This window comes from Vipera ursinii, assembly GCF_947247035.1.
Source record: "Vipera ursinii genome assembly, chromosome: 12".
NCBI classification, from domain to species: Eukaryota; Metazoa; Chordata; class Lepidosauria; order Squamata; family Viperidae; genus Vipera; species Vipera ursinii.
Window position 1 is genome coordinate 10,662,987 of NC_139525.1, and position 25,276 is coordinate 10,688,262.

A 25,276-nucleotide genomic window follows, 5' to 3' on the forward strand; every position below is an offset into this window, starting at 1 on the left:
ATGGATTCTTACCATTTCTTTGTTCACCGAGCTCTATTGGAGGTCGTTTTCATTAGCGTTTGCTTCATTTCAGTTATTGACTTTTCAATCCAGCTTGATGCCTCTCTGTTTAAAAGAATGGAATCCACAAGCACCTTTGAGAACCTGATTAATAATCCTGGTATATTGACGCAAAGTTGTCAAAAGAGCTTTCAACTTAGTTATGGATTAGGGTCTTGCTCACCTCTGTTATTAAGGGAGCGAGCACACAACAGGGGCAGAAGACAGGAGAAGCAACGGCTTAAGGAGTGTCCGTATTGTTCCTGGGGCCACCCTACGCTGGTGGTGTGGCCCACGTCCTTTGAATATCCAGCAAAATCAAAGTACGTCTTAGCTAAAATCGGCAACAATGTTAAGAAAAATATGTTTGCTTGAATCTGATACCACATAGCATACGTTTGACATCAATATAACAAGGTTAATAGTGCTTAGACTTATATACTGCTTCACAGTGCTTCACAGCCCTCTTTAAGTGGTTTACAGAGCCAGCATATTGTCCCCAACAATCTGGGTCCTCATTTTACTGACCTTGGAAGGATGGACAGCTGAGTCAACCTTGAGCCGGTCAGGATTGAACTCCTAGCGGTGGGCAGAGTTAGCCCGCGATACTGCATTCTAAGCGCTGCACCATTATATCCCGTCCTTCCTTCCTTCCTTCCTTCCTTCCTTCCTTCCTTCCTTCCTTCCTTCCTTCCTTCCTTCCTCCCTCCCTCCCTCCCTCCCTCCCTCCGTCCCTCCCTTCTTTCTTTCCTTCCTCCCTCTTTCCCTTCCCTTCCTCCTTCCCTTTCCTTCCTTCCCACTTACCAATAGCACTGAAACTTATATACTGCTTTACAGCCCTTTCTAAACAGTTTACAGAGCCAGCATATTGTCCCCAACAATCTGGGTCCTCATTTTACCGACCTTGGAAGGAAGGGTGAGTCAACCTTGGGCCCCATCAGGATTGAACTGCTGGCTGTGGGCAGAGTTAGCCTGTAATACTGAATTCTGACCATTGTGCCGCTATGGCTCTTATATAGCGATAGCACTTAGACTTCTATACTGCTCCACAGTGCGTTACAGCCCTCTCTAAGAGGTGTACAATGTCAGCCTTTTACTCCCCAACAATCTGGGTCCTCATTTTACCAACCTCGGAAGGATGGAAGGCTGAGTCAATCTTGAGCCAGTCAGGATTGAGGGACTCGAACTCCTGACAGTGTGAGCAGAGTTAGCCTGCAATACTGCATTCAAACCACTGCGAAGTAACAAGTCACATTTTGCCATGGGTTGGATAAACTCATCACTCTATGCCAAGGGTCTTCAAACTTGGCAACTTCAAGATTGTGGACTTCAACTCCCAGAATTCCTCAGTCAGCCCTGGCTCATTTTCTGCTAAAGTGTCAAGTAGTCTTTACAAACTACAGTAACTAGTACAGGCAGTCCTCCATTTACGACCGCAGTTGAGCCCCAATTTTTTTGTTGCTAAGTGAAATGTTCGTTAAGTGAATTTTGCCCCGTTTGACCATTTTTTTTCATGCCTCAGTTGTTAAGTGAATCACTGCAGTCGTTAAGCTAGCAACACAGTTGTTAAATGAATCTGGCTTCCCCATTGACTTTGCTTGTAAGAAGATCACAAAAGGTGATCCTACGATCCCAGGACACTGCAACCGTCATGACTCGGTTGTCAAGCATCTACATTTTGATCATGTGACCCTGGGGATGCCGTAACCGTCATAAGTCCTTTTTTCCCCCAGTGCCGTTGTAACTTTGAACGGTCACTATGTGAATGGGTTTAAGTCAAGAGCAACCTACAAGAGCTTTGAGCTCAGGGATTGCAGACCACTGTTATCGGTCATCTCTGCAACTTTCCAGATATCTGAGACTACAAATCACATTAGTCTCAGCCTGCTTAGCATTCTTGAGGGGCAATGAAAGAGATTCAGGTAGGAGAAACTGAATTAGGTTTCACTTTTCTTTTGTCAATTATGTCTCTGGGATCAATAGAGACCAAGATCTCTCTGTCCGCAACTTCACCCGGTGTCCATTTTCTTGTTGGTTGATTGGTTTCTTTGAGTGTTAGTAAGAAGAAGCAAAGCCCATTTTTTTCTTTCGTAAACAAACCTTTTAATTACTTTAATAGTATCAGAGTTCTGTTTGTGTGGAGCTACACTTAATTCCTGGATGTGAATAGCTACTGCTTCATTTTGTTTTGAGTGTGTTTGTAAACTATTTTTAAGAATATTCGCAGGGGAACCGGAATAAATTAGAGTCAGTCCGCTGTAGGTTTCTATTTCTTTAGATAAATGGGAGCTTGTTCTTTTTTTTAAATACCCTGTAAGTATTAAATTATTCCTATTTTCAGAGTATCTTCTTTTATTTTTAGATGAATCTGCGTTCTGTATTTACTGCAGAACAACAGAGGATATTGCAGCGTTACTATGAAAATGGAATGACAAATCAGAGTAAAAATTGCTTTCAACTCATATTACAGTGTGCCCAAGAAACTAAGCTGGACTTCAGTGTAGTCAGGGTAAGTACTGAAGTTTCCATGCTCAAATTTACATAACAGTCTAACAGACACAGGTGTTTGCTTACCTTATCTACAGGGCATGGAGCTGTTTAAAAAAATCAGTAGCTTTATGCGTCAGTAGAGCCCGTGTTTAGAAATTTTTGTTGAAAACCCAAGTTCTACTTTATTTATTAAATTTATTAAACTTATATGCTGCCCATCTCACTGTTGCATATCACAAAATGATAAAAAGGTTTAAGAAGTATATAACACAAAATGATTAAAATTGAAGAAGAGTATATTTATTTATTTATTTATCTACCTTTTCCAACTTTGCTATTAAATTTCTAGTTTGATTTGTCTGTTCCTTTGTCTATTTATTTAAAGCAGTTGGAGCCCCCTTCTGTGTATTATAAACTGGGAAAGAAGGAACGCTTACGTTTTCATAGGTGTGCGGCTGTCTAGTTTAAAGCGTTCATATACAACAAATTGCATTTGTAAAAAAAAACTTATTAGGCAAGTCGGATTGTTATAATCGTTTTTGTAACACATCTACTGGTTTCCAGCTGAATGGTTGCTTGGTGGCAAAATTTTGTTTGCCTTTGCGAAATGAGTGAGAAATCCCTCGCTCACAAAAGCAACTGTGCAGCGCCAAGCCTAGTTAAATGCTATGATTTAGCTTCGTTATTCTAACAGTGCTAAGACAGAACACTTTGTGTGACACCTCTGTTCCACGAGCTGCGTTGGCTGCCAGTTTGCTTCTAGTTCCAATTAAAGATGCTGGTTTTAACCTTCAGTGCCCTTTATGGCATGGGACTGGGCTATCTGAGGGATTGCCTGACTCAGTTACATCCTCCCATCCCATTGGATCTGGCAGAGAAGGCATGCTACCACCAGCTAGGAACCTACATTTGGTGGACCCCAGGAGACATGTCTTCTTTGCCTTGGATCCCATCACCACCACAATTACAACAACAACGATGATGATGATGATGGAAGGCACCTTGGAGGTCATCTAGTCCAACCCTCTGCTCAGGCAGGAAACCCTATACCATTTCAAACAAATGGCTGTCCAGTCTCTGCTTAAAAACTTCCAGTGTTGGAGCATTCACAAGTTCTGGAGGCAGGTCGTTCCCCCGATTAATTGTTCTAACTGTCAGGAAGTTCCTCCTTAGTTCCAGGTTGCTTCTCTCCTTGACTAGTTTCCATCCGTTGCTTCTTGTCCTGCCTTCTGGTGCTTTGGAGAATAGCTTGATTCCCTCTTCTTTGTGGCAGCCCCTTGAGATATTGGAAGGCTGCTATCATGTCCCCCCTCGTCCTTCTCCTCTTTAAACTAGACATACCCAATTCCAGCAACCATTCCTTTTATATGTTTCAGCCTCCAGTCCCCTGATCATCTTTGTTGCTCTTCTCTGCACTCTTTTTAGAGTCTCAACATCTTTTTTTACACCGTGGTGACCAAAACTGGATGCAGGATTCCAAGTGTGGCCTTATGGAACATGCTTCTCCCCAAAATTAGATTAGCTTCATTCCTTTCAACATCACGAATGTCCCTCCAGACCCGGTTGTTATTAACTTAGATACCGCCCAAGAACCAGATACGTGCTTAGCTGGCTCCATTGTTGAGGTGGCCATTCTTCTCCTTTCTCTGCCCGGGTTTGTTTTTATTTATACATTTATTTATTTATTTTTAATATGGATGTATGTATTTTTACATCTGTTGCTTTTAGATTTGTTACATTACTAAATTGTTGTAGGCCACCCAGAGTCACTTTAGGTCAGATGGGCAGCTATACCAATTTGATTAATAAATAAAGTAGATGAAATTGAGTTGGCAAGCATTACCATCTGGGGCATGGCATTTGTTTTCAGAAAGTGTTCTTTGTCACAAAACTTGTCTGTTTCTCTTTTTTAAGGTCAGGGAGAAGGATGTAGCAGAATATTATAGAATACTATAGAGTAGAGTAGAGTAGAATAGGAATAGAATGGAATGGAATAGAATAGGAATAGAATAGGAATAGAATAGAATAGAATAGAATAGAATAGAATAGAATAGAATAGAATAGAATAGAATAGAATAGAATAGAATAATAGAATAGAATAGAATAGAATAGAATAGAATAGAATAGAATAGAATAGAATAGAATAGAATAGAATAGAAGTCGGAAGGGACCTTGGAGGTCTTCTAGTCCAGCCCCCTGCTGAGGCAGGAAACCCTATATAATTTCAGACAAATGGTTGTCCAGTCTCTTCTTTGCAGTACTCAATCTGATTTGGATAAGAGTTTGTAGATTGAAATGGCATTTTTTTAAGAAGCAACAAAGCTGTCTGGTTTCAATTTGAAGAGCAACAGATTGATGGAGTATAGCCTAAATTATGCTTGGTTAAAATACCTAAAAGTTTGATATTGTGGCCAGAATACAATGATCATAATCCTTCTGTTTGGCATACTCAGTGAATTGCAGATTTCATTTGTTGTCACTTACTTTTGCAAGAAGAGACCAAATATCTTGGGAAAAGGTTTGCGTGGTAGTGAAGCATCAAAGAAAATCCACGATCAAGCAAAACAAAGCATTTTTTTGATAGAATTACCTCCAAACTATATAATAAAAAAAGAGAACGTGTAATTATCCCTCTCCTTCCCTTGGTTTTAATTTGTGGTTTTATTAATAAGAACAGGAGATTAAAAACAATGGGGAAAATTTCATGTAACATCTCCGTAAAAATTTAGGAGCAAAGGCAGGATATCTGATAAGATTGGGACCCCACCTTGTGCTTTGCTGCTGTTTTTTTCTTTTCTTTTCCCCTTTTTGGTCATATATATTTGGCAGAAGAATGTTACAGTTCTTACAAGTTGTTTGACACTTGAGTTAACAGATTTTTTTTCCCTCTTCCTGTTCTGTAGCCTGTGAAGAACAATTGTAAATGCTTGATGGTCGGTTGCTTAGACCAGGGGTGTCAAACTCAATTTCATTGAGGGCCGCATCAGCATTGCAGTTGCCCTCAGGGGGCCGGGTGGGCGTGGCCAGGGTGGGCGTGGCCTACTGGGTGGGCGTGGCTAGAGTGCGTATGGCGTACTGGGTGGGCATGGCCAGCTCTACATCGTTCACATCAAGGGTGCCTATGGGGGCCCAGGCAGGAGTGGGACAGATCTGGGGGTCTCTGGCAGAAGGAGGGTCTCTGGGCCAGGGCCAAGGCAGTGGGGGCTGTTCCCTCGCTGTTTCCAGGATGGCTTCGCGGGCCGCATGAAACCACTTTGCGGGCCGCATCCGGCCCCTGGGCCTTGTTTTTGACATGTCTGGCTTAGACAATACTGTTATGTATTGTTTTCTGGGTTGGTTTGTGTCAAGTTTCCGACGTATGGGCTTGCTTGACAGTTTGTTTCTTGTGGGTCAAGAACAGGGGATCAGCTTCTTTCTTTAAATGGCAGGTGTGGGCTGTTACAGCAGAGCAGTATTGTTGGGGCTCCACTCAATGGCTAGAACTTGTCGCCTTTGTGGTGACGCTTTTGGGCAAAAGAAAGGTTGAGAAATCAGAATTAATTTCCACCAGAAACTGAACCACGTGACTTCTTCTAGTTCTGAGAATCAGGTCTTCTTTCCTCTTGTCTCTTTCCTCTTTCCAATTTCCACCCCCACCCCCCCCCCCCGCACCGGTCTATGTGAAGATAATAAAAATTTTTATTTGATTTGACTCGGTGGGTTTTTCCTTTGTACCTTCAGAACCCCTCTGTATACTTAATCGGACTCTCAGTCGGTTCTCTTTCGCAGTCACTGATGTGTCTTCTTTCTGCGGCATATGGTCAGAAGTATGCATGATACATTAGTTACTCCTTATTAATCATAGATACATACACAGTTTGATACGGTACTATTAAGGCTCCTTTCCTGTGTTTGCTAGGCTTGGGAAATGAGGGCCCCATGTTTTTCATTACTGTTTTTTTTTAATCTTTGAAACTTACGTTGTGGCTAAAAATGCTTTTGCATAATGGATCCTCCTTGAAATATTTGCAGCAGTGTAGAAAAAAACAACACAACTTACCATGAACATCCTATGCTATACAACAGGGGTCCCCAATCCCTGGGCTGCAGCCCACTACAAGGCTGTGGCCTATTCAGAACTGGGCCATGCAATTGGCTGGCCAGCATGCGTGCATAGGTCAACTTGCGCGAATGGCAGGTGGGCAGGCGCTCCTGTGCATGCGCGCCAGCCCACTGCTTGCACAAGTCGGGATCTATGTCCCACCATTCGCGCAAGTCAGAGTGTGTGTGCACACAGTCCAGCCTCCCTTCTTGCGCGGCCCAGTTCCCTCCCCCCCAGTTGGGTTGCAAAGGTTGAGGACTGCTGGCATACAAAAAAGAGAATTTCTGAGGAAAGTGTTAGGGGTAACTTGTTCCTTAAACTTGATGTGCAAAATAAATATTTTATTGTTAGTAAATCTCTGTTTCCTTATGGTAGAAGAAATATGAAACTGATATCTAATCATTAACTGATATCTAATCATTAACTGGACTGATTTGTATTATACATACTTTACAGTAGTATTGAAATAAGAAATGGTATTTTCATCAACTATATCATGCTGATCATCACCACTGATGTTTATATACTTGTTAGATTTTTAGCAATGACCTGCCTTTTAAAAACATATTTTACATAAAGGAATCATAAAATAGAACTTGAGTGACATTTCTAAATATAAAGCCATTAAAATTTAAGGGAAGTCAGTGCCATCAATGTCTTGGTAAAGATTTTTTTTCCTAGTTTCTCAAATCATTATAGTATTTAATGTAAAATTAAATATATAAAACAATCCTGGATATTGTAACTTCTCGAATGGATAGGTTACTAGTACTATTACTGTAAGGGACGCACGCGGTGGCTCAGTGAGTTAGGACGCTGAGCTTGTCAATCAGAAGGTCGGCAGTTTGGCGGGTCAAATCCCGAGTGCCGCGTAACAGAGTGCCTGTTACTCGTCCCAGCTTCTGCCAACCTAGCAGTTCGAAAGCACATAAAAATGCAAATAGAAAAATAGGGACCACTGCAGTGGGAAGGTAATAGCGTTCCATGCACCTTTGGCGTCTAGTCATGCTGGCCACATGACCACGGAGACGTCCTTGGACAAGCGCTGGCTCTTCGGCTTTGAAACGGAGATGAGCACCGGCCCCTAGAGTTGGAAATGACTAGCACGCATGTGCGGGGGAACCTTTACTTTTACCTTTACCTTTACCTTTACCTAATATTACCGTGCATTAAGTCAGTGTTGAATCAATATTGACTTCTGGTAACTGGAGTCTGGATAAGTCTCTGAAATTTCCTTGGCAAGATTTCAGATGTGTGGCATACCATTGCCTTCTTCCTAGGGCAGGGAGAAAGTGGCTGGCTCAACGTCACCTGTGGGCTTCATGGTTTAAGGCAGGACTACAACTCCCAACCTCCCAATTTCTGGTTGGTGCCTTAGCCATTATACCGAACTGCTTTACATCCTTAATTACCTCAGTGTCTTTCATTCTCATCTAGATCAGTCAGGTACTGAAGACGTCAACGTTTATTATTTCCTCAGAACTTTAAACAAAGTTTCAGTTTGCAGATGTAAGGAAGTAAAAGCTTGTTTGACATCAAGATAGAAATGCTACCTTGAAGTCTAGTTGAAAATTATAGTTGAGGCCTGGATAGCCACCTACCTTAGAATTATAGGTGAGGTGTGGAAAGCCATCTCGAAACCTAGCTGAAAATTATAATCGAGGCCTGGAAAACTACCTAGTTGAGAATTACAGTTGAGCCGTGAAAGGCCATCTCAAAAACGCTGGGTGGAAAATTACAGATCCTCTTCACTTACAAATTCCTTTCTGTTTGCAGACGTGGGTTGGAAACAAAAGAAGAAAGATGAGCAGTAAGAACACGGTGGATTCTGGGGGAAGCCCGTCAGCCACGGCCACCAGCACATTAACAGTGCCTCCAGAAGTGGCCGTTCAGAATGTGGTCAGCATAGCCCGTTCCCAGAGCCAGCAGTCCTCGTGGACGTCCGCCAATAACGACGTCATAGTCACCGGCATCTATAACCCGGCTACTTCGTCCGGCAGACTGGTTTCCGCCAAACAGACTAACTCCTTGATGAGCGATCTGCATAAAAATTCCCTTTCCAGGTCAGCCGGGAAGAGTGATCCCGAATTCCCCCGGCAGCACCTCGCGGTGACCCGCCAAACTCCCCATTGCAAAAACGCTTCGCTTTTCCTGGGCGAGAAAACCATCATCCTCTCCAGGCAAACCAGCGTGCTGAATTCGGGAAATTCTATTTATAATCACACCAAGAAAAGCTACGGCGGCTCGTCGGTACAGACCGCCGAACTAGTGTTACCTCAGAAGCCCGTTTTGTGCCACCGGCCGTACAAGATGGACCAGGTGGGGTGCCAGCGGTTGCAAAAGCCGGAGCACCCCATCCTCGCTTCCTCCGTTCCATCCGGACAGAGATCCAACATGCGAGATCCTTCCTGCAGCACTCACAACTTGGAAATCCGCGAGGTTTTTTCTTTGGCTGTTACCGATCAGTCCCTGGGAGGAGGCAGAGAGAAGAGCCTGGCGTCATCCGGAGAAGGCAGCTGTCTCTCGATCGCAATGGAAACCGGGGATGTGGACGACGAATACGCCAGAGAGGAAGAATTGGCCTCCATGGGCGCCCAGATACAAAACTACTCCCGGTTAAGCGGCACATCCCTCCGCGTCGAGAATCCGGGATCTGGGTTTTCTGGATCCGGCAGGAACGCAAGTTGCAATTCGCACACGCTGAACGCGAGGAATTTGCATGACAATATCTTGTATCATAACAGAGACTACCGCTTGCCTCCACGGACCTCGTTGCACAGCGCCTCCAGTACCCTCTATAGCAGTTCTTACCCGTCAAGAAGTAACCTTTCTTCTCATTTTGCAGCATCCAATCAACTAAGGCTATCTCAGAACCAAAATAATTACCAGGTAATTGGCTTTTCTTCCCTAAGGTCCGAGGCTTAGGAAATAGTGTCGCCTACATTTTTAAAAAAATGGTAAATCAGGAACTCCAGCTAATAAGCGACTGTAAAGAGAAGTGCTACCTTGTTTTCTGCTACCAGGAAACAAGAACGGTTTTCTGTCCCCCCCCCCCCTTTTTTCATTTCTTTATATGTGCTCAATTTCCTCTTATGTCCCTGGCATTTCGATAGATTATTCCTGTATTACAATTCTGATGACACCCTGAATTTGGATATGATCATTCTGGAAACATCTTCAGAACCGTATGAAGCCAAGAGTACATCTTGATTCACATTCTAGTTAGAGAAACATTTAAATCAATTGAAGATTTTTTAAAAAACAAAAAACAAAAAACAAAAACCTTAGTTGAATTTACAAGAATTCAGAACCATTTGATATATTCAAGATTCAGTAAATGATTATTTATTCTGGGGGTTCTCAACCTAAGGTCCGCGGACCTCTGTGGGCTGTGATGTCTTCACAAGGGGTCTCTGAAGGCTTGAATAAATATTATGATTTAAATCTTTAAGTCTTGTGGTCCGTGTCCATGGTCTGTGGCCACAAAAGTTATTTAAAAGGAGGTCCGTGGTGAACAAAAGATTTATTCTCTCTAAGTCAGGTGTCTTAGAGAAAGAAGAATGGTTTATGTTCATCTCAAAAAAAACAACAACATCCCAACAGTTAGTTGCACTTAAATCTGTTCTTCAGATGATTATGTCTACGCAGCATGCAAATGTACCTGTGTGATAATTTTTTATTTTCTACAGATTTCAGGAAACCTTACTGTGCCTTGGATTACTGGCTGCTCCAGGAAAAGAGCAGTAAGTTAATCTTACTGGACCAACTTTCAGCTTTTGTGTTCATTTATTGCATGTATTTATTTATACACTACACAGCTCTGAGTAGGGTATAATAAATTTTAGCCAACAGTGAGAAGGATTTGTTATTTTTCCAAGAAACATCGCATGTAATCATTCTGATTCGAGTTGTTTTTATTTTGCAGCCCTGTAAATTTTGGGGGATTGTTATCAATGGAGGCAGTAGTCAGTTAAAAGTTATTATACTCTGTTATTCAAAAATCCTGTCCGTTAAGTGTTACAAATCAGCTTAATATTAATTATATCAATCAACAGCTTTCATTGTTGTGTTTCAGTGATGGCATCACAATAATAAAAACTGCTGGAAAATAGTTGTACTCATGAAGTGGTATTTTTAAAAGCCAATGGAAAACCTAGTGAGGGTTAAAACAATGTGCCAATCTTCTTGGAAAACAAAATACTGTAAATCTTTTTAAAGATGAGCCTTGCTGATCCCAAGAATAATGAAGACAGTTTCAGTTGTGGGCTATCAAATAAAACCTCCATAGTCCCAATTTATAGTCCCATTTCTACCGATTATTAGTGTCAAGTTAAATTCTGTCTGCTTCCAAATAGTTTTTCTTTTGTTTTCCTCTCGTTTAATTTCAAGCAAATGAAATCACAGCTAGGCGGCACAAAGGAAAAGCAAAGTAGAACAGGAAGGCTGTGAATCTTTGATTCTGCAATAACTAAATATATCCTAAAAAAATAGTTTTGTACAGATTCCTCTTTAATGTTGTTGGTTAACTATCATACTATTAATTTGTGTTGATGTTAAATAGCCTGAATCTGTGCAATTAAAAATGCTTTCAAGACCATTTTAAAACCTGATTGCGGAAGCTGTAATCTAACAAATGACACCAATTTCTAGACTTTTATAAAATCTTCATTTGCACAGGGAAATTCAAGTGAGTTTTGCAAATGAAATTTGCAAAGTAATTTGTCATTGTCTCTAGTTATGCTAGGATAACAAAGTACTCACAAGTTGGTTTTGTGACCAGAATAATCTTAGGTGCCATTTTTAAATGACTCATACTGAAAAGTGATCCAGAGTAAAGTTTCTTAACACTTTAAGCCATGGTATATAAATGGATCCTTAATAAATATAGATGTCCAATAATAAAGAAGTGAGCTTTTCTCTCATATAATTTTGTGTATGATTGAACTGAATTATGGCCCACACTAATCCATCCATTTCTCATTAATGCAATCAAAATATTGGTGTGAATCAAGCCAATTTTTTATTTTTCATTGTTAGGAGGGAGCATGTATAGTGATCCTGATTTTAATGTTCTAGCAATCCTAGTGTAAAGATCAAAAATTCAAGTAATCTTTGCATTTTGAACAAAGTTTGGCCAGATCTTCTGAAAAGCTCATAAGCGAAATATGAAGCCTTTTCTGTCCCAAGACCTTATATTCTCCTTTTTAAAATATCAGATTAGTTATGTAGGCATCGACATAATAATTGCCTGAATCTTTTGTTAAGCTATTCAAGTTGCTGGACAACGTTTAATTTATCTGTTGTGAATTACAGAAATTATTTACATATGATTTATTGCCTATCAGGTTCAGTGGCTGATCCTAAACTGCCAGTAGTCCATAATGGAGCCTGTACACTCTCTCTCTCTCTCTCTCTCTCTCTCTCTCTCTATATATATATATATATATATATATATATATATATGTATATGTATATGTATATGTATATGTATATGTATATGTATATGTATATATGTATATATATATATATATGTGTGTGTGTGTGTGTGTATATATATATATATATATACATATATATATATATATATATATATATATATATATATATATATATATATATATATATATATATATTGTATTCAATTATTGTTTCTGGGTTTTTCTTTTGTTACCTTGCTAGTTATAAAAAAATTAATTTGACTGTGGCATCTTTCTGGAACATTGCTTTTTGCAAGTTTCTGAGCTTTTAATAAGCTGTATTTAGTAATCTTTGCATATTTGTGCGTGCACACCCATGTCCTTGTACGTTTCCCAAACAACTGTACATTCTGTTTTGTAAGGCAAAGGAAAATTCTAAAATTCTGCAGCTAAATGCAGCCATTTTAATTTGGTACAAGTGACTAAGCTTGATGTTGAGAAGGGGTCTATGACAACTCGCCGCAGACAACTCACCATGATCAGCTTGCCACGGACAACTCACCACGGGACAAGAGTTACACTAATATCGAAGAAATAATCCAATAGAATGGTTAAAGAAAGGATGCTAAAGGAGGGACAAAAATTAAATGTGAATAACAAAATAATTTTTAGTTATTTTAAATAATTGAATTGTGGAACTGTCCCACAATGAGTTATCCTGTGGCAAATTGGCTGTAGCAAAGTTGTCCCATTCTAGTTGAGAAGACCTTCATTTTCACCGTCTGTCCTTGTCTGTTTTTTGCACTCTCCATTGAGGTGGGGGGAAAAAGGTTATGTGCTTGTTTTACAGTTACAGGACCGTACACAATTCAGCGACCGAGATTTAGCTACGCTTAAGAAATATTGGGATAAAGGCATGACCAGCCTTGGATCAGTTTGCAGAGAGAAAATTGAAGCCGTTGCTGCAGAATTAAACGTTGACTGTGAAATAGTAAGGGTAAGAACCTTACGTATGTAGAAACCCAAAATAGCCTGGATGAAAGTTTTCTCTCTCTTTTTTTTTCTGAATTGCAAGAGTTAGACCGAAATAGATTGCATGTGTTATTGCATGGTTACATTAGCAAGCGCTCTGTTTCCTGTCTATTTATAGATATCGTGCCTTAGGTGAGACATTTATTGGTAGATACTATATGTTAGATGTCTGATACTTCAGTTGTTTTGTGATTTATATAGTTTTTCCTTTTAAAAAATGAGAACTGAGAAGGAGTAACAGTTGTTTTCAGTTCTTCGTAACACACACACACACACATGCACACACACACACACACACCCAAAAGAGGAAAAAACAGAAGCTATGCTTTGCATGTATAGAGTTCCAAGTATATTATCTCATTCATCTTTCCAATTTGCAAACTTGGCAAACTCTGCTTGAATACCTGGGGCTTTGAGAATAGAACATTTTTCACGGGTAGGAGAAGAGTAGTAAGAGCTGGGAGGTGGAGTAAAATGTGCCATCAGCTTAGAGTCCATGTGTTGCCACCAACAAGCCAAGTCCAGTCCCACTTATCTGGTCCCAATTTAGTGCTGACCCTTAGTTGACCAGATTCTTCTGCATAAACTTCAATAAATCATTTCTGCTGCAATTGACATGAGTGATCCTGATTTTTTGAGCCTGATACACGTTGCGCTCAATGAAGAGGCAAAGAAAGGCTGAGCATTCATGAGAATACAGCTAGTCCTCAATTTAAAACTATAATTGAGCCCAGATTTAGGGTCATAAGTTGTCCCAGTCATTAAGTAGGTCACCATGTGATTGGTTTCGAATTTTACAACCTTTTTTGAAACAGTTATTAAATGGTGTACAACCTCCCCAAACATTTATTGAATATTCAGAGTTCTGAGCATCCTATATCTTTCTGCCCCCCCTAAAAACTGCATCAAGTGCAGTTTTTAGAGTACATAATCCTGTGCACATCTCACAGGTGCTTTTAAGTGAGAAATCAGATATAATTAGGGCAGCCCTTGCCATCTAATTCTTTCTCTGTAGTTCTTTTCTTAGCCAAATCTTGTAATTGCCATTAAGGTGCCTCTAATCCTAATACTTCAGTACGGTGCATTTCAGACATCCATTTATTTATAATCAATAAGTAAACAGCTTTTCATCCAAAGCTAATTGGATTAGAGGTGATAAAATTGGAAGAGAAGAAATGAGAACATATGTTGAAATTCCATTAAGCTTCTCTTGAATCCTAAATCTTAACATGGAATTGCCGCCCACGTATCTCCAAACAAACTTCAATAATTTGAGTGTGTTTCTTCTTGAATGATTATTTATTTATTATTATTATTATTTATTAAATTTATATGCCGCCCTTCTCCCTAAGGACTCAGGGCGGCTCACAACAATAAAAAATTAAAAAACATAGAATACAAAGCTTAAAAAAGAATTAAACAATAAATAAAGAAATAAAGGACAATTTAAGCCGATAAAAACCAAATTTAAAAACCATGATCAGTCCAGGCCCACTTGTTGGAACAACCATGTCTTCAAGTCACGGCAGAAGGATCGAAGGTCAGGGGCCGTCCGCAGCTCTGGAGGCAGTTCATTCCAGAGGGTCGGCGCGCCCACAGAGAAGGCTCTCCCCCTGGGGGTTGCCAGCCGGCATTGCCTGGCCGACGGCACCCTGAGGAGGCCGACTCTGTGGGAGCGAACCGGGCGATGGGAGGTTGACATTGGCAGCAGGTGGTCTCGCAAGTACCCCGGGACTAAGCCATGTAGGGCTTTAAAGGTAATTACCAGCACCTTGAATCGCACCCGATTGTTGTTGTGATTGTGGCTTGCTTAGCATTTCAGCTTCGGGACCAGCGATAAGGTCTTAATTTTTTTCCCCCGTATCTGTTTCCTTGCTCAAGACTTGGATCGGAAATAGGAGGCGAAAGTACCGTTTGATGGGCATTGAAGTGCCTCCTCCTCGAGGTGGCCCTGCCGTTTTTTCGAGCCACTCTGATTCCAGTGATAAATCGGTACCCATTCCAGGAGACGACCCCCTGACTGATATAGGAGAGGATAATGACAGGAATGATGAAGTATCCATCTGCTTATCGGAAGGAAGCTCCCAAGGTATTGAAAGCTGCCATTGGTGTTCTAGTGTAACGCGTGGGGCCTTCGGGATTTACCGTACGTCCTTGACTTAGGGCCAGAATTGGGACCAGAGTTTCCATTGCTAAGCAAGGCATTTGCTAAGCGAGTCAGGCCTGATTTTATGACCTTTTCCGCCATGGTTATTCAGTGAATCACTGCAGTTGTTAAGTGAACCACATGGTCGCTAAAGAGCCGAGCTTCCCCCTGTGACTTTGCTTACCAGCAGCCAGCTGGGAAGGTTGCAGATGATGATGATGATGATGGAAGGGACCTTGGAGGTCATCTAGTCCAACCCCCTGCTGGTGCTCATGTGACCCTGCGATGCTGCAAATACCGTAAATATGTGGCACTTGGCATGCGCCCGAATTTGCCCGTGTGACTATGGGACGTTGTCAAGAGTTGTAAGGGTGAGGAGTGGTTGCAGGTCACTTTTTTCAGTGCCATTGTAAGTTCCAACAATCGCTTGTAAGCGGTTGTAAGTCAAAGACTATGTTCCAGGTAATCACCCATTACTTCCTGGATGGTCCTTCTATCTTATCCCCTCAGTTCTCCAACTTTTCTTTCTAAGCAATATGGGCCCCCATTTCTTTCTTTCTCAGTGCTGCCTGGAGATGCCAGAATTGAAATCTGGGATCTTCACCTTACTGATCACATCTATTGCTGCCAAGTGATTGCCTTTTCCCCAACTAACAATTGAGTTGTTGGAAAATAGAGAATGTGCCAGAATTGAATACATATCAAGGAAATCTGGTTTACTTGACATACCGAGAAATACCGGCAACGAAGACCCTGTGCACATATTTATAAAACACAAAGCAGTGGAGGAATCTTTTTAGCATTTATCTTGTAGTTATTTTTTTGGGGGGGGAGGTCAGGGATAATTACTCAGGAGTCACCCTGGATTAAATGTTGTGTTTTTATCTGAACTCCCCTGTTTAGTGACTTATGGCTAGCTATGTATTCTGCTTTATTTCTTCCAAGTTGACAATATGCTATTTCTTCCAAAGGCATTGGTGATCAATCAAGGAAGAGGCTTCCATGGGTCAACTTTATACAATGTTCCTCACATGTGGGATTGTGTTATGAATTTTCTATCAATACACCCTAATCCTAGTTAAAAAGTCAATCTGGGCCAGGATGTACGCCCAACATAATTTTGCTTCTATATCTTGTCTGAATATTTCATTGCTCATTTGGACAATCCAAGTCTGGATAAAGTTTTGCTTTTCAGGCTAACTCTAAAGGGATAATTAATTTTTCAGTAGAAGAGAGGGATAGACTCCTGACTTGGCACTGATCTTTTAATACGGTTGGAATGATCCTTTAGTGTTGGATCCCATTCTTAGTAACCCAACAAGTGACAGAGGCAGGCTGTTACGATGCTAGAAGTGTGTTTTAAAATGTACAAGCAACAATAACTGTGTCAAGTTAAAAGTGAACACGGGTTCACATTTTACCGACTTCACAGTTCAGCTAATTGCGCCTAGTGCTTTTGACTGGAACAAATTGCCAAGGTTTTGCCTTGGGTACTTCAAAAATGGCCTGTTTCTAGGGCACGTTAATGGATAGATAGATATGCCAGGCTCAATCTCATCATTTTGTTTAACCAATTTGGAGAAGGCAAAGGTAAAAAAATATAAAATAAACAAATCTGAGAACTTGAACGCTTCTGATGAGTCTGTCAGAATTTCAGTTACAAAGAGAATACGATAACAACACAAAATTGGCTGGAAGTAACTTGAAAGCCAAGCACGTCGCTAAAAATCTGCAAATCTTCTTTTCGCCTGAGGTGAAAGAACTCCTCCGACAGCAAGAGGACTTGAGAAGTAGAACATTCTGCAGCTCTAGCAAGAAACTATCTTAAAATTAATTGAGTCTGACACTCTGAGGCCTACGATGGAGCCATCAAAGAGAGGTACCAAGAAGATCGCTCTGATCAATGCATAGACATTCACTTTTGCAGCTACTAAGATTGTTGGACGAGCAGGCCCAAAAACAGCCAGTAATGTGATTGAAGCCAGGGAAACAGACCCTCCTCCTCAGTCAGCAGGAGTGCTGATTTACCACCAGCCTATCAAGTACTCAGAAAGGGCAGCACAAGCAAATGACAGCCAACGACTTAAAAGCCAGCCATCAACACACCCCTATCAACATCTAAAAAAGCTACTTACAACAGGCACACTAAATACCACACAGAGAACAGCACACACTCTGCTAGAGAGAAGTTCCCTGAAGATGGGCTCCAGCACGAGTCCAAAAGCTCAATTACAAAACCTCTGGTTCCAGCGGCCAACTCAGATTGGATCCTGTAATGCGTAAACAAGTTGCAGGATAAATACTGGTTGTTTTTTTAACGATACAAGCACAGAAATACTTGTTTTTTTATACTTCAGCAATGATGATGATGTGTTTGTGCCTCCGTAAAATACCAAGCTACATCCATTTTGCTGTTCAATGCTTCCTAGATGTGAAATAGGTTGCTATTTTTTCAGTTACCTGCCTTTTTGGAGGACTGGGGAAAACCTAGCTACAATTAAAGAGGCTAATTTATTTTCCATGCAGGGGATTCTTGAAAGTCGTTTTCTGTGTCAACACGTTCCTACAGAATTTCCTGGTTCTAGAATTCTAGAATTACTTCTAGAATATTCTAATACTAGAATACCTGTTCTAGAACAGGCGCAGGTCCCTGCACCTGTTATAAAGTTATCACCACAGGTAGTCCTTGACTTACCACAGTTCATTTAGTGACCATTCAAAGTTACAACACCACCACCACAAAAAAAAAGTGACTTAGGAGCATTTTTCACACTTAACGGCCTTTGCAGCATCGCCATGGTCCTATGATCAAAATTGGAAGGCTTGGCAACTGGTTCATATTTATGACGGTTGCCATGTCCCAGGGTGGATTGGGGTGTCACGTGATCCCCTTTTGCGACCTTCTGACAAGCAAATTCAATGGGGGAAATCTGGATTCACTTAACAACCGGGGTTAACTAGCTTAACAAGTGCAGTGACTCCCTTAACAACTGTCATAACAGAAATATAATTTTATCATATTTTATCTATATCTTAAATTATTGTACACTATTACAATTTCATTTTAGATTGTATTTTATTACCATTTCATTTTAAATCTTATTTTATTCTAATTCCATTTTAAATTGTATTTTATCAAATTCCATTTTAAATTGCTTTTATCAAATTTTAGTAACAATTTGTTGCTGGAAGTTTGCACTCTGATATGACCCAGGGGCTAATCAATAAAGACTTCTTTTTTCTTCTTCTTCTTCTTCTTCTTCTTCTTCTTCTTCTTCTTCTTCTTATTATTATTATTATTATTATTATTATTATTATTATTATTATTATTATTATTATTATTATTATTATCTGTCATAACATGGGGCAAAATTCACTTAACAAGCGCTTCCCTTAGCAACAGAAATGTTCAGCTCAATTGGGGTCATAAGATGAGGACTTTCTGTATGTCTGTATGTCTGCTGTTTGAGTTGGACAATGAAAGGAAAGGATTCACTTTATTCCCGAAATGTAGTAGCGGTGAGGGGAGACACTATTTCTTGAAATGAAAGTAGCTAACATTGGGCACGCTATCAAAGCAGCCGCTAAGCAAGAAATAACTCTACTCTGCTTTTCTGTATAATGTTTTACTTGATCATTTTTAATGGCCACCAGACTGTTTCTGCCATCTCTTGATCTTGGTTCCATAGCTTTATCCCCAAGGCTTAAAATTCACACTATAAACTGTAGCTTAAAAGAAAACTTTTATAAGATGAGGTATCGCTGGTATTTAATGCCAGTTAGGTTATCTAGAATGTATAAAGGTATCTCGAATGAATGTTGGAAATGTACATTGAAAGAAGGGGCTTTTTTATCATTTATGGTGATAAAGCAAAGAAACATTGGAGTAGGGTTCATAGTTTAATGCAGAAGATTCTTAAAGTGAATGTGAAGATTTAAATTGGAAACTTTCCTTCTGGGTCTAATGGAAAAAGACTTGGAAAACTGGTTAGTTTCGACAGTGGATATCTCTCATTTCTGCTCTTCTTTGGCCTTGGTGAGATTTGAAATCTAGCTCCACATTAATAACAGCGGAGGGAGCGAAAACCTCCAGATCAAGTCCTAAACACGCATCTTGCTTCCCAGTTTTTATCCTTTTTCACAAACACCAATGATCTGTTGACTAAACTACGTAGAAATACCATTAAAGAGGTGCTCAGTATCTGAATAATGGTTCATCATTATTTGTCTCACTCCCGTGGCCCCAAAGATTTAATTCTAGCATTACTATTTCAGAAGAAAAACATTTTTTTTTAAATTTTTAATTTTAATTCCATTTATATCCCGCCCTTCTCTGAAGACTCAGGGCGGCTTACGAGCTTAGCAGTAGCCTTCATTCTATGTATATGCCTGCTTATTAGGGCTTTCACACACCCCCCCAAGCGGCATTATTACAAAGTCAGCTTAATTGCCCCCAACAATCTGGGTCCTCATTTTACCTACCTCGGAAGGATGGAAGGCTGAGTCAACCTTGAGCCTGGTGGGATTAACTCTTTTAATTGCAGTATATAGACAAATTTGATTTTACTTAAACAAGACGTTTATCATAACGACCTGTGACGTGGGAGCGGACACACTTTTTCTTTCTTTCTGAGGGATTTTCTGGCAGTCTTTAGATCAGCACGTTGCTTAGCACTGCATCGCTGTTTATTTCTTGCAGAAGAACACAATGAAGTTCTTCCAAGCGAAGACATTGGCCACAAAGAGGAGGACCACGCTACTGTGTCTTCCGATAATGTGGTGAGAATGCTTCCTAAAATCAACTTACTGAATTAAAACCCACAAAGCTTGGTGGACTGATTATCTGAAGGGCTTTGTGTTGTGCCGTAGAACTGGGGAGGAGATTGGGGGGGTGGGGGAGGAAAAATCAAAACTCAGAGTATCCTACCTTGGAAAGCTTTTGTGGAGGACGACTTGTGTCAAAACGTTTCCTTTCAAAAATTACATATGCTGTCTGCTTTTTCCTTCAAGAAAATAGAAATAATAGACGATGAGGAAAGCGATATGATAAGTAATTCCGAAGTGGATCAGATGAGCTCTCTTTTGGACTACAAAGTAAGTGCCTTCCATTTTTTTGCTCAAGCAGAAAAACCATTATCCTCTAAATCAGAGGTGGGGGAACAATGGCCCCTTTATGACTTGGCAGACTTCAACTCCCAGAATTCCTGCTAGGAGTTGAAGACCACAAGTCATAAAAGGGCCATCATTTCCCCACCACCACCACCACCACCCCTATTCTAAATATACAGATTTTATTTATTTATTTATTTATATTTTTATTCCATTTATATCCCGCCCTTCTCCGAAGACTCAGGGCGGCTTACAAGCTTAGCAGTAGCCTTCATTCTATGTCTATGCCTGCTTATTAGGGCTTTCACACACACCCCAAGCGGCATTATTACAAAGTCAGCTTAATTGCCCCCAACAATCTGGGTCCTCTTTTGATCAAAGAATTAAATTAAGAATATAAAGGTCGGTCCAAGCCAACACAAGGTGTTGTAGCTTCTGTGGTTAGAAATCAGGAAGACAAGATAATCTTAAAACCTCAAACTGTGGTTCAGATAAGCTGGATGTTCAAAACCAGTTCCCTTGTTTCTCAGCCCATCTAATGCAAGCAGGGAGATTTGTTTTACTATCAACCCCCGCCATACACCCTCTTTCCACTCCCCTCTCCCTTATGTTAAACAGAGATTGCATTTCAGTCAAATCAGCACATTGGAAATATCGTGACCCTCATTGGTTATGATATCTAATACAGGTTAGGTGTCCTCAATTTTCAGTCATCGTTGACCCTGGCAATCACAGTCATGAATTGTGATGGTCGTAAAGTGGGTTACCACATGACTGGACCTGTTTTTCACAGCCTCTTTTGAGGCAGCTGTTAAGTAAACCCATTATTTGCTACTGGTCGTATTTCCCCCCCACACACACACACACACAAACTAGAAGTAAATGCCACTTTTCTGTCAAAACTATTGTAAATTGTAATCACCTGACTGTAAGACTTTGCAAACAAGCATCAAGATAGGTTGGTTACGAAGCATCCAAAATGCGTTCACAATGCCTTTTGGGTGGGGTGTGTGGAAGGACAAAGCCAGCACTCCAAACCTAGTTCATAAGTAACTTGTCAGGAGTCTCTCATTACTTTGAATGGTTCACTAAGTGACGGTCATAAGTCGAGGAATACCTGTATTTCTAACAAACTGGTTAAATTTATCAGAGGATATGGAGAGTGAATGAGGAGGGGGTTTTTTGAACAAAAAAGTCACACTGTGTGGCTTTTATGAAGTCTATTATGAAGCAGTGAAGATCCTTTAATACATTTAGTCCGCAACGGAGCCCAAAATTTCTGTCGTTAAGTGAGTTTTGTCCCATTTTACGATCTTCCTTGCCACAGTTGTTTAGTGGATCACAGCAGTTGTTAAGCTAATAACCGGTTGTTAAGGGAATTGACTTTGCTTATCGAAAGGTCGCAAAAGGTTGATCACATGACTTTAGGACACTGCAGCCGTCATAAGTATCATCTGAATTTTGAATCACCTGTTCATGGGGATGCTGCGAAGGTTCTAACTCTGAAAAATGGTGCTAAGTCACTTTTTTTCAGTGCCGTCATAACTTTGAATGGTCACTAAATGAAGTGTTGTAAGTCGAGGACTATATAACCTTCTTCATCCTGCTCCACCTTCTTGTCCAAGTGTAGCACTCGGTGCTGGAAAGCCTTGAGTACAAATTAAGGACGGTGAGAACATAACTCCAGGCAGATGGTGCTGAAGCAAACATTTTTAGAAGTAGGATGAATGACTTTATTTTTTAAGGCAGAATGTTCCAATTTCACCAGCTTGTAGATTACAGGCTAATGTTTGGTTTTGATGCCATATAAGCAACAACAGTTGGGGACTATGATAAGGGCAGCTTTTTGCCAAATTTGCAAAGGTTACATCTATACATAAGAATTGGAGGTGGATCACTTCTAACTTAGATTTCACTTGGTGTAACAATATAGAACACATCTTATCCTAGAACAATGCCAGGCGTAAAGTAAATGGCAGCCTTTGAAAAACACAGAGTATGTGTGCAGTTGACCTTCACATATTTACTTCATGATCCCTACTTTAAGAGAAAGTGCAGTGCCAGATGAATATAAATGTGAAGAAAGTGGCTTTTTTTTCTTCAGGATCACTTCCCAGTAATCTAAATAGTGTGACGTGAAAACTACCAAAACTTGTTCTTGTTGAATTTTGATAAACAGCTATTCTAAGTTAAATGAGCTAATGTCTGAGAAAAACAGGTTATCCATATTTTTTTAAAAAATGGAGTTCCAATCCTATTGCCCTGTTGTTGAAATGTGGGAAGAATATTTCCTAGTTACAAAAAATGAAGGAAGGAAGGAAGGAAGGAGAGAGAGAGAGAGAGAAAGAAAGGAGAGAAAGAAAGAGAAAAAGATGAATTGATAGATAGATAGATAGATAGATAGATAGATAGATAGATAGATAGATAGATAGATAGATAGATGTATTTTGCTTGTGGATTTTAGTGTTTGATTGCTGCTGTGCTTTATTATTTACTATTTCTCATTTTGAGAGTATATTGGTAAAATGTTTTGTAAATTTATTATAAATACAAAAATGATTTTGTGTCTCAAATCTATGAGAATGTGATCCGTTTTTATATTAATATTGGCTTTTTTCTCAAGCATAAAGCTCCATATATTTGCACCACATATTTGCAAATATAGCTCCTCTTTTTAAAAAAAAAACAAAAGGGGGAAAAACACACATTAGAGAACAATTTAACTCCCTTACAAAATGAAGCATTATACTGAAAGTTATATGGAATTTTTTTTCTCTACCTCCAGAATGAGGAAGTAAGATTCGTTGAGAGTGAACTGGAGCATCAAAAACAGAAGTATTTTGAACTTCAGGCCTTCACTAGAAGCTTGATACTTGCTGTCAAAACAGATGATAAAGATCAGCAGCAGGTAAGACTGAAAAAAAGACGGGGGGGGGGAACTTTTGTCACTTTTAAAGGGACCGAAGGCCTCTGCTATGAAGCTCATGGAGTTGAAGTCCATGAGTCATAAAAGGGCCGAGGTTGCCTATCCCTGCCTTACGCCATTTCAGACAAATGGCTGTCCAGTCTCTTCTTAAAAGCCTCCTGTGATGGAGCACCCACCGCAAGCCATTCCACTGGTTAGCTGTTGATGTGGTAGGTGCCCAAACTCCCAAGCACAAATGGCCACTTTTTCACTATCCCCATTTTCTTTGTCATGCAGGCCCTTCTAGCCGACTTACCTCCCGAATTGGAAGAGATGGATTTCAACCATACATCTCCAGAACCTGACGATACCTCATTCAGCTTGTCCTCTTCGTCCGAGAAAAATGCCTTGGACAGTTTGTGATCTTTCTGACAGAGGAAACCCACACAGTATAGTTTTGTCCTAACGTGTGTATGTTTTGAACCGATTACATGGGGGTTAACCAATATCCTTAAAATATGAAGGAAGAACGTAGGGCGGGAAAGCCGGCGAGCCAGTTGTATATGGAGGGCATCCGGATAGTTTCCCGCAGATTCAGAGTTTTGCTGTTGATAAATGTGAACGCTACTTGAAAGCTGCTCCTGGCAGCTCTCTCTTTTGACGATGGTACCTTCGTAACAACATGAACTTAATAATAAGCCCTTGACCTAACGAGGGCACCGAGAATGGAAGAATAATAATCAATTATGTTAATAACTCTACCGTCCTTCCTAATGTTAACCCGTCAGTCCTACAGTGTGATATTTTGCCTTTTCTTGTTCTTTTTCCCCTTCTCAGGTAGATGGACTGGTCGCTGGAAATTATGGGTTTCAAGAGATCAGTGGGGATAATTTGGGCCTTCACTCAAATGATGATCATTCTAACCAGGGAACAGACAAAAGAAGTATTGGTCTCTCTTCTTTTCCTTTCTTTTTTCCTGTATATAGGAAAATCCTTGTATCTTCTCTTCATCTTGGGATGATGAAATATCCTGGAATATTTTCATTACTGAAAAAAGAAAAGCAAATCTATTTATCTTAGCTCTTAATAAATTATTTTGTGTATATCAGCAGGTGGAAATTCCAAGCAAGCAAGCAAACAAAACACGTGACTCTTTTAAGTGCACAGTTCAGAAAAAAAACACAATTTCCAGTTGCACAGCCTTCCTCTTTAGTACACTGTAGAGATTGGTAGTAATAATCCCATAAAGCTGCAAAGATCCAGTATAGATCCATGTCTGAAGATCTGGCAGATGCTTGTGGCTTACTTATAAGTGACTGGTCCCTGAGCAAGCCTCATATGAAAAAGATGAAAATGTGTTTGGCAGAAATTGTGACTCAAGAGAAGAAGAAAAAAAAAACTTCATAAGTGGTGTGAGACATTTTGATGAGAATTCTCTTGAAGGGGAAATATATTCCTGGACTTTTAATGTGGAGCAGTTACTTAGTCCATATACTTATTAAGATAATTTTTTTAAAGAAACAAACAAACCAGCTAGCAAACACTAATGTATGGATTAGCTCTGAATAGAATGTAGCAAATGTACAACACATTTATGCAGCCAGGCTTAAAAGTTATTTTGATGGATTTTGGGGGCAATTAGTAGGCCGTGTAGACCTGACCTCAGCGAGAAATATATTGGAGTTCCTCCATCTTTGCTGTTGGCATCAAAATGCTCAGAATAACTTCTAAGAGTCCAATGCATAATTTGACCATGGTCCTCTTTTTTTTCAACTACTGCTGGAAACTTAAGATTAATGTTTAATCTTAAACTTTTTTTTTAGAATTTTGATCTAAAGTTATGTATGTCGTGTCTTAAATAGGATAATGAAAATGTTACCAATTTGTACGCTTTGTTCTTTGGGATAGTATTTAACTGATTGATTAGGTGCTTGTCAAGTCCATGTTGACTCTTAGCGACCACGTAGTTAGGTTTTTCTCCAGGCTGAGACGTCCCCGGTGTGGCCTTGTAAGGTCTCTCAGTGCTGCCTTCGCAAAAGCGTAAGATAAATAAGAGA

At 40.1% G+C, this 25,276-nt stretch overlaps 1 protein-coding gene across 2 annotated transcripts in view; it reads left to right on the forward strand.

Moving 5' to 3' along the window:
• HDX (highly divergent homeobox) overlaps positions 1 to 23,722 on the forward strand; it is a 30,251-nt gene extending 6,529 nt beyond the window's left edge. The window contains exons 2-10 of one of the 2 annotated variants that reach the window (XM_083372181.1): positions 2,402 to 2,548; positions 8,387 to 9,499; positions 10,300 to 10,353; positions 12,878 to 13,024; positions 14,941 to 15,148; positions 19,905 to 19,984; positions 20,216 to 20,299; positions 23,100 to 23,222; positions 23,517 to 23,722. In XM_083372181.1, coding sequence (XP_083228307.1) covers positions 2,402 to 2,548; positions 8,387 to 9,499; positions 10,300 to 10,353; positions 12,878 to 13,024; positions 14,941 to 15,148; positions 19,905 to 19,984; positions 20,216 to 20,299; positions 23,100 to 23,222; positions 23,517 to 23,642 — 2,082 coding nt within the window. In that variant the 3' untranslated portion in view covers positions 23,643 to 23,722. The remainder of the gene's footprint in view (positions 1 to 2,401; positions 2,549 to 8,386; positions 9,500 to 10,299; positions 10,354 to 12,877; positions 13,025 to 14,940; positions 15,149 to 19,904; positions 19,985 to 20,215; positions 20,300 to 23,099; positions 23,223 to 23,516) is intronic. The other variant, XM_083372182.1, reaches the window with a different exon arrangement.
• The last annotated feature ends 1,554 nt before the right edge of the window (positions 23,723 to 25,276 follow it).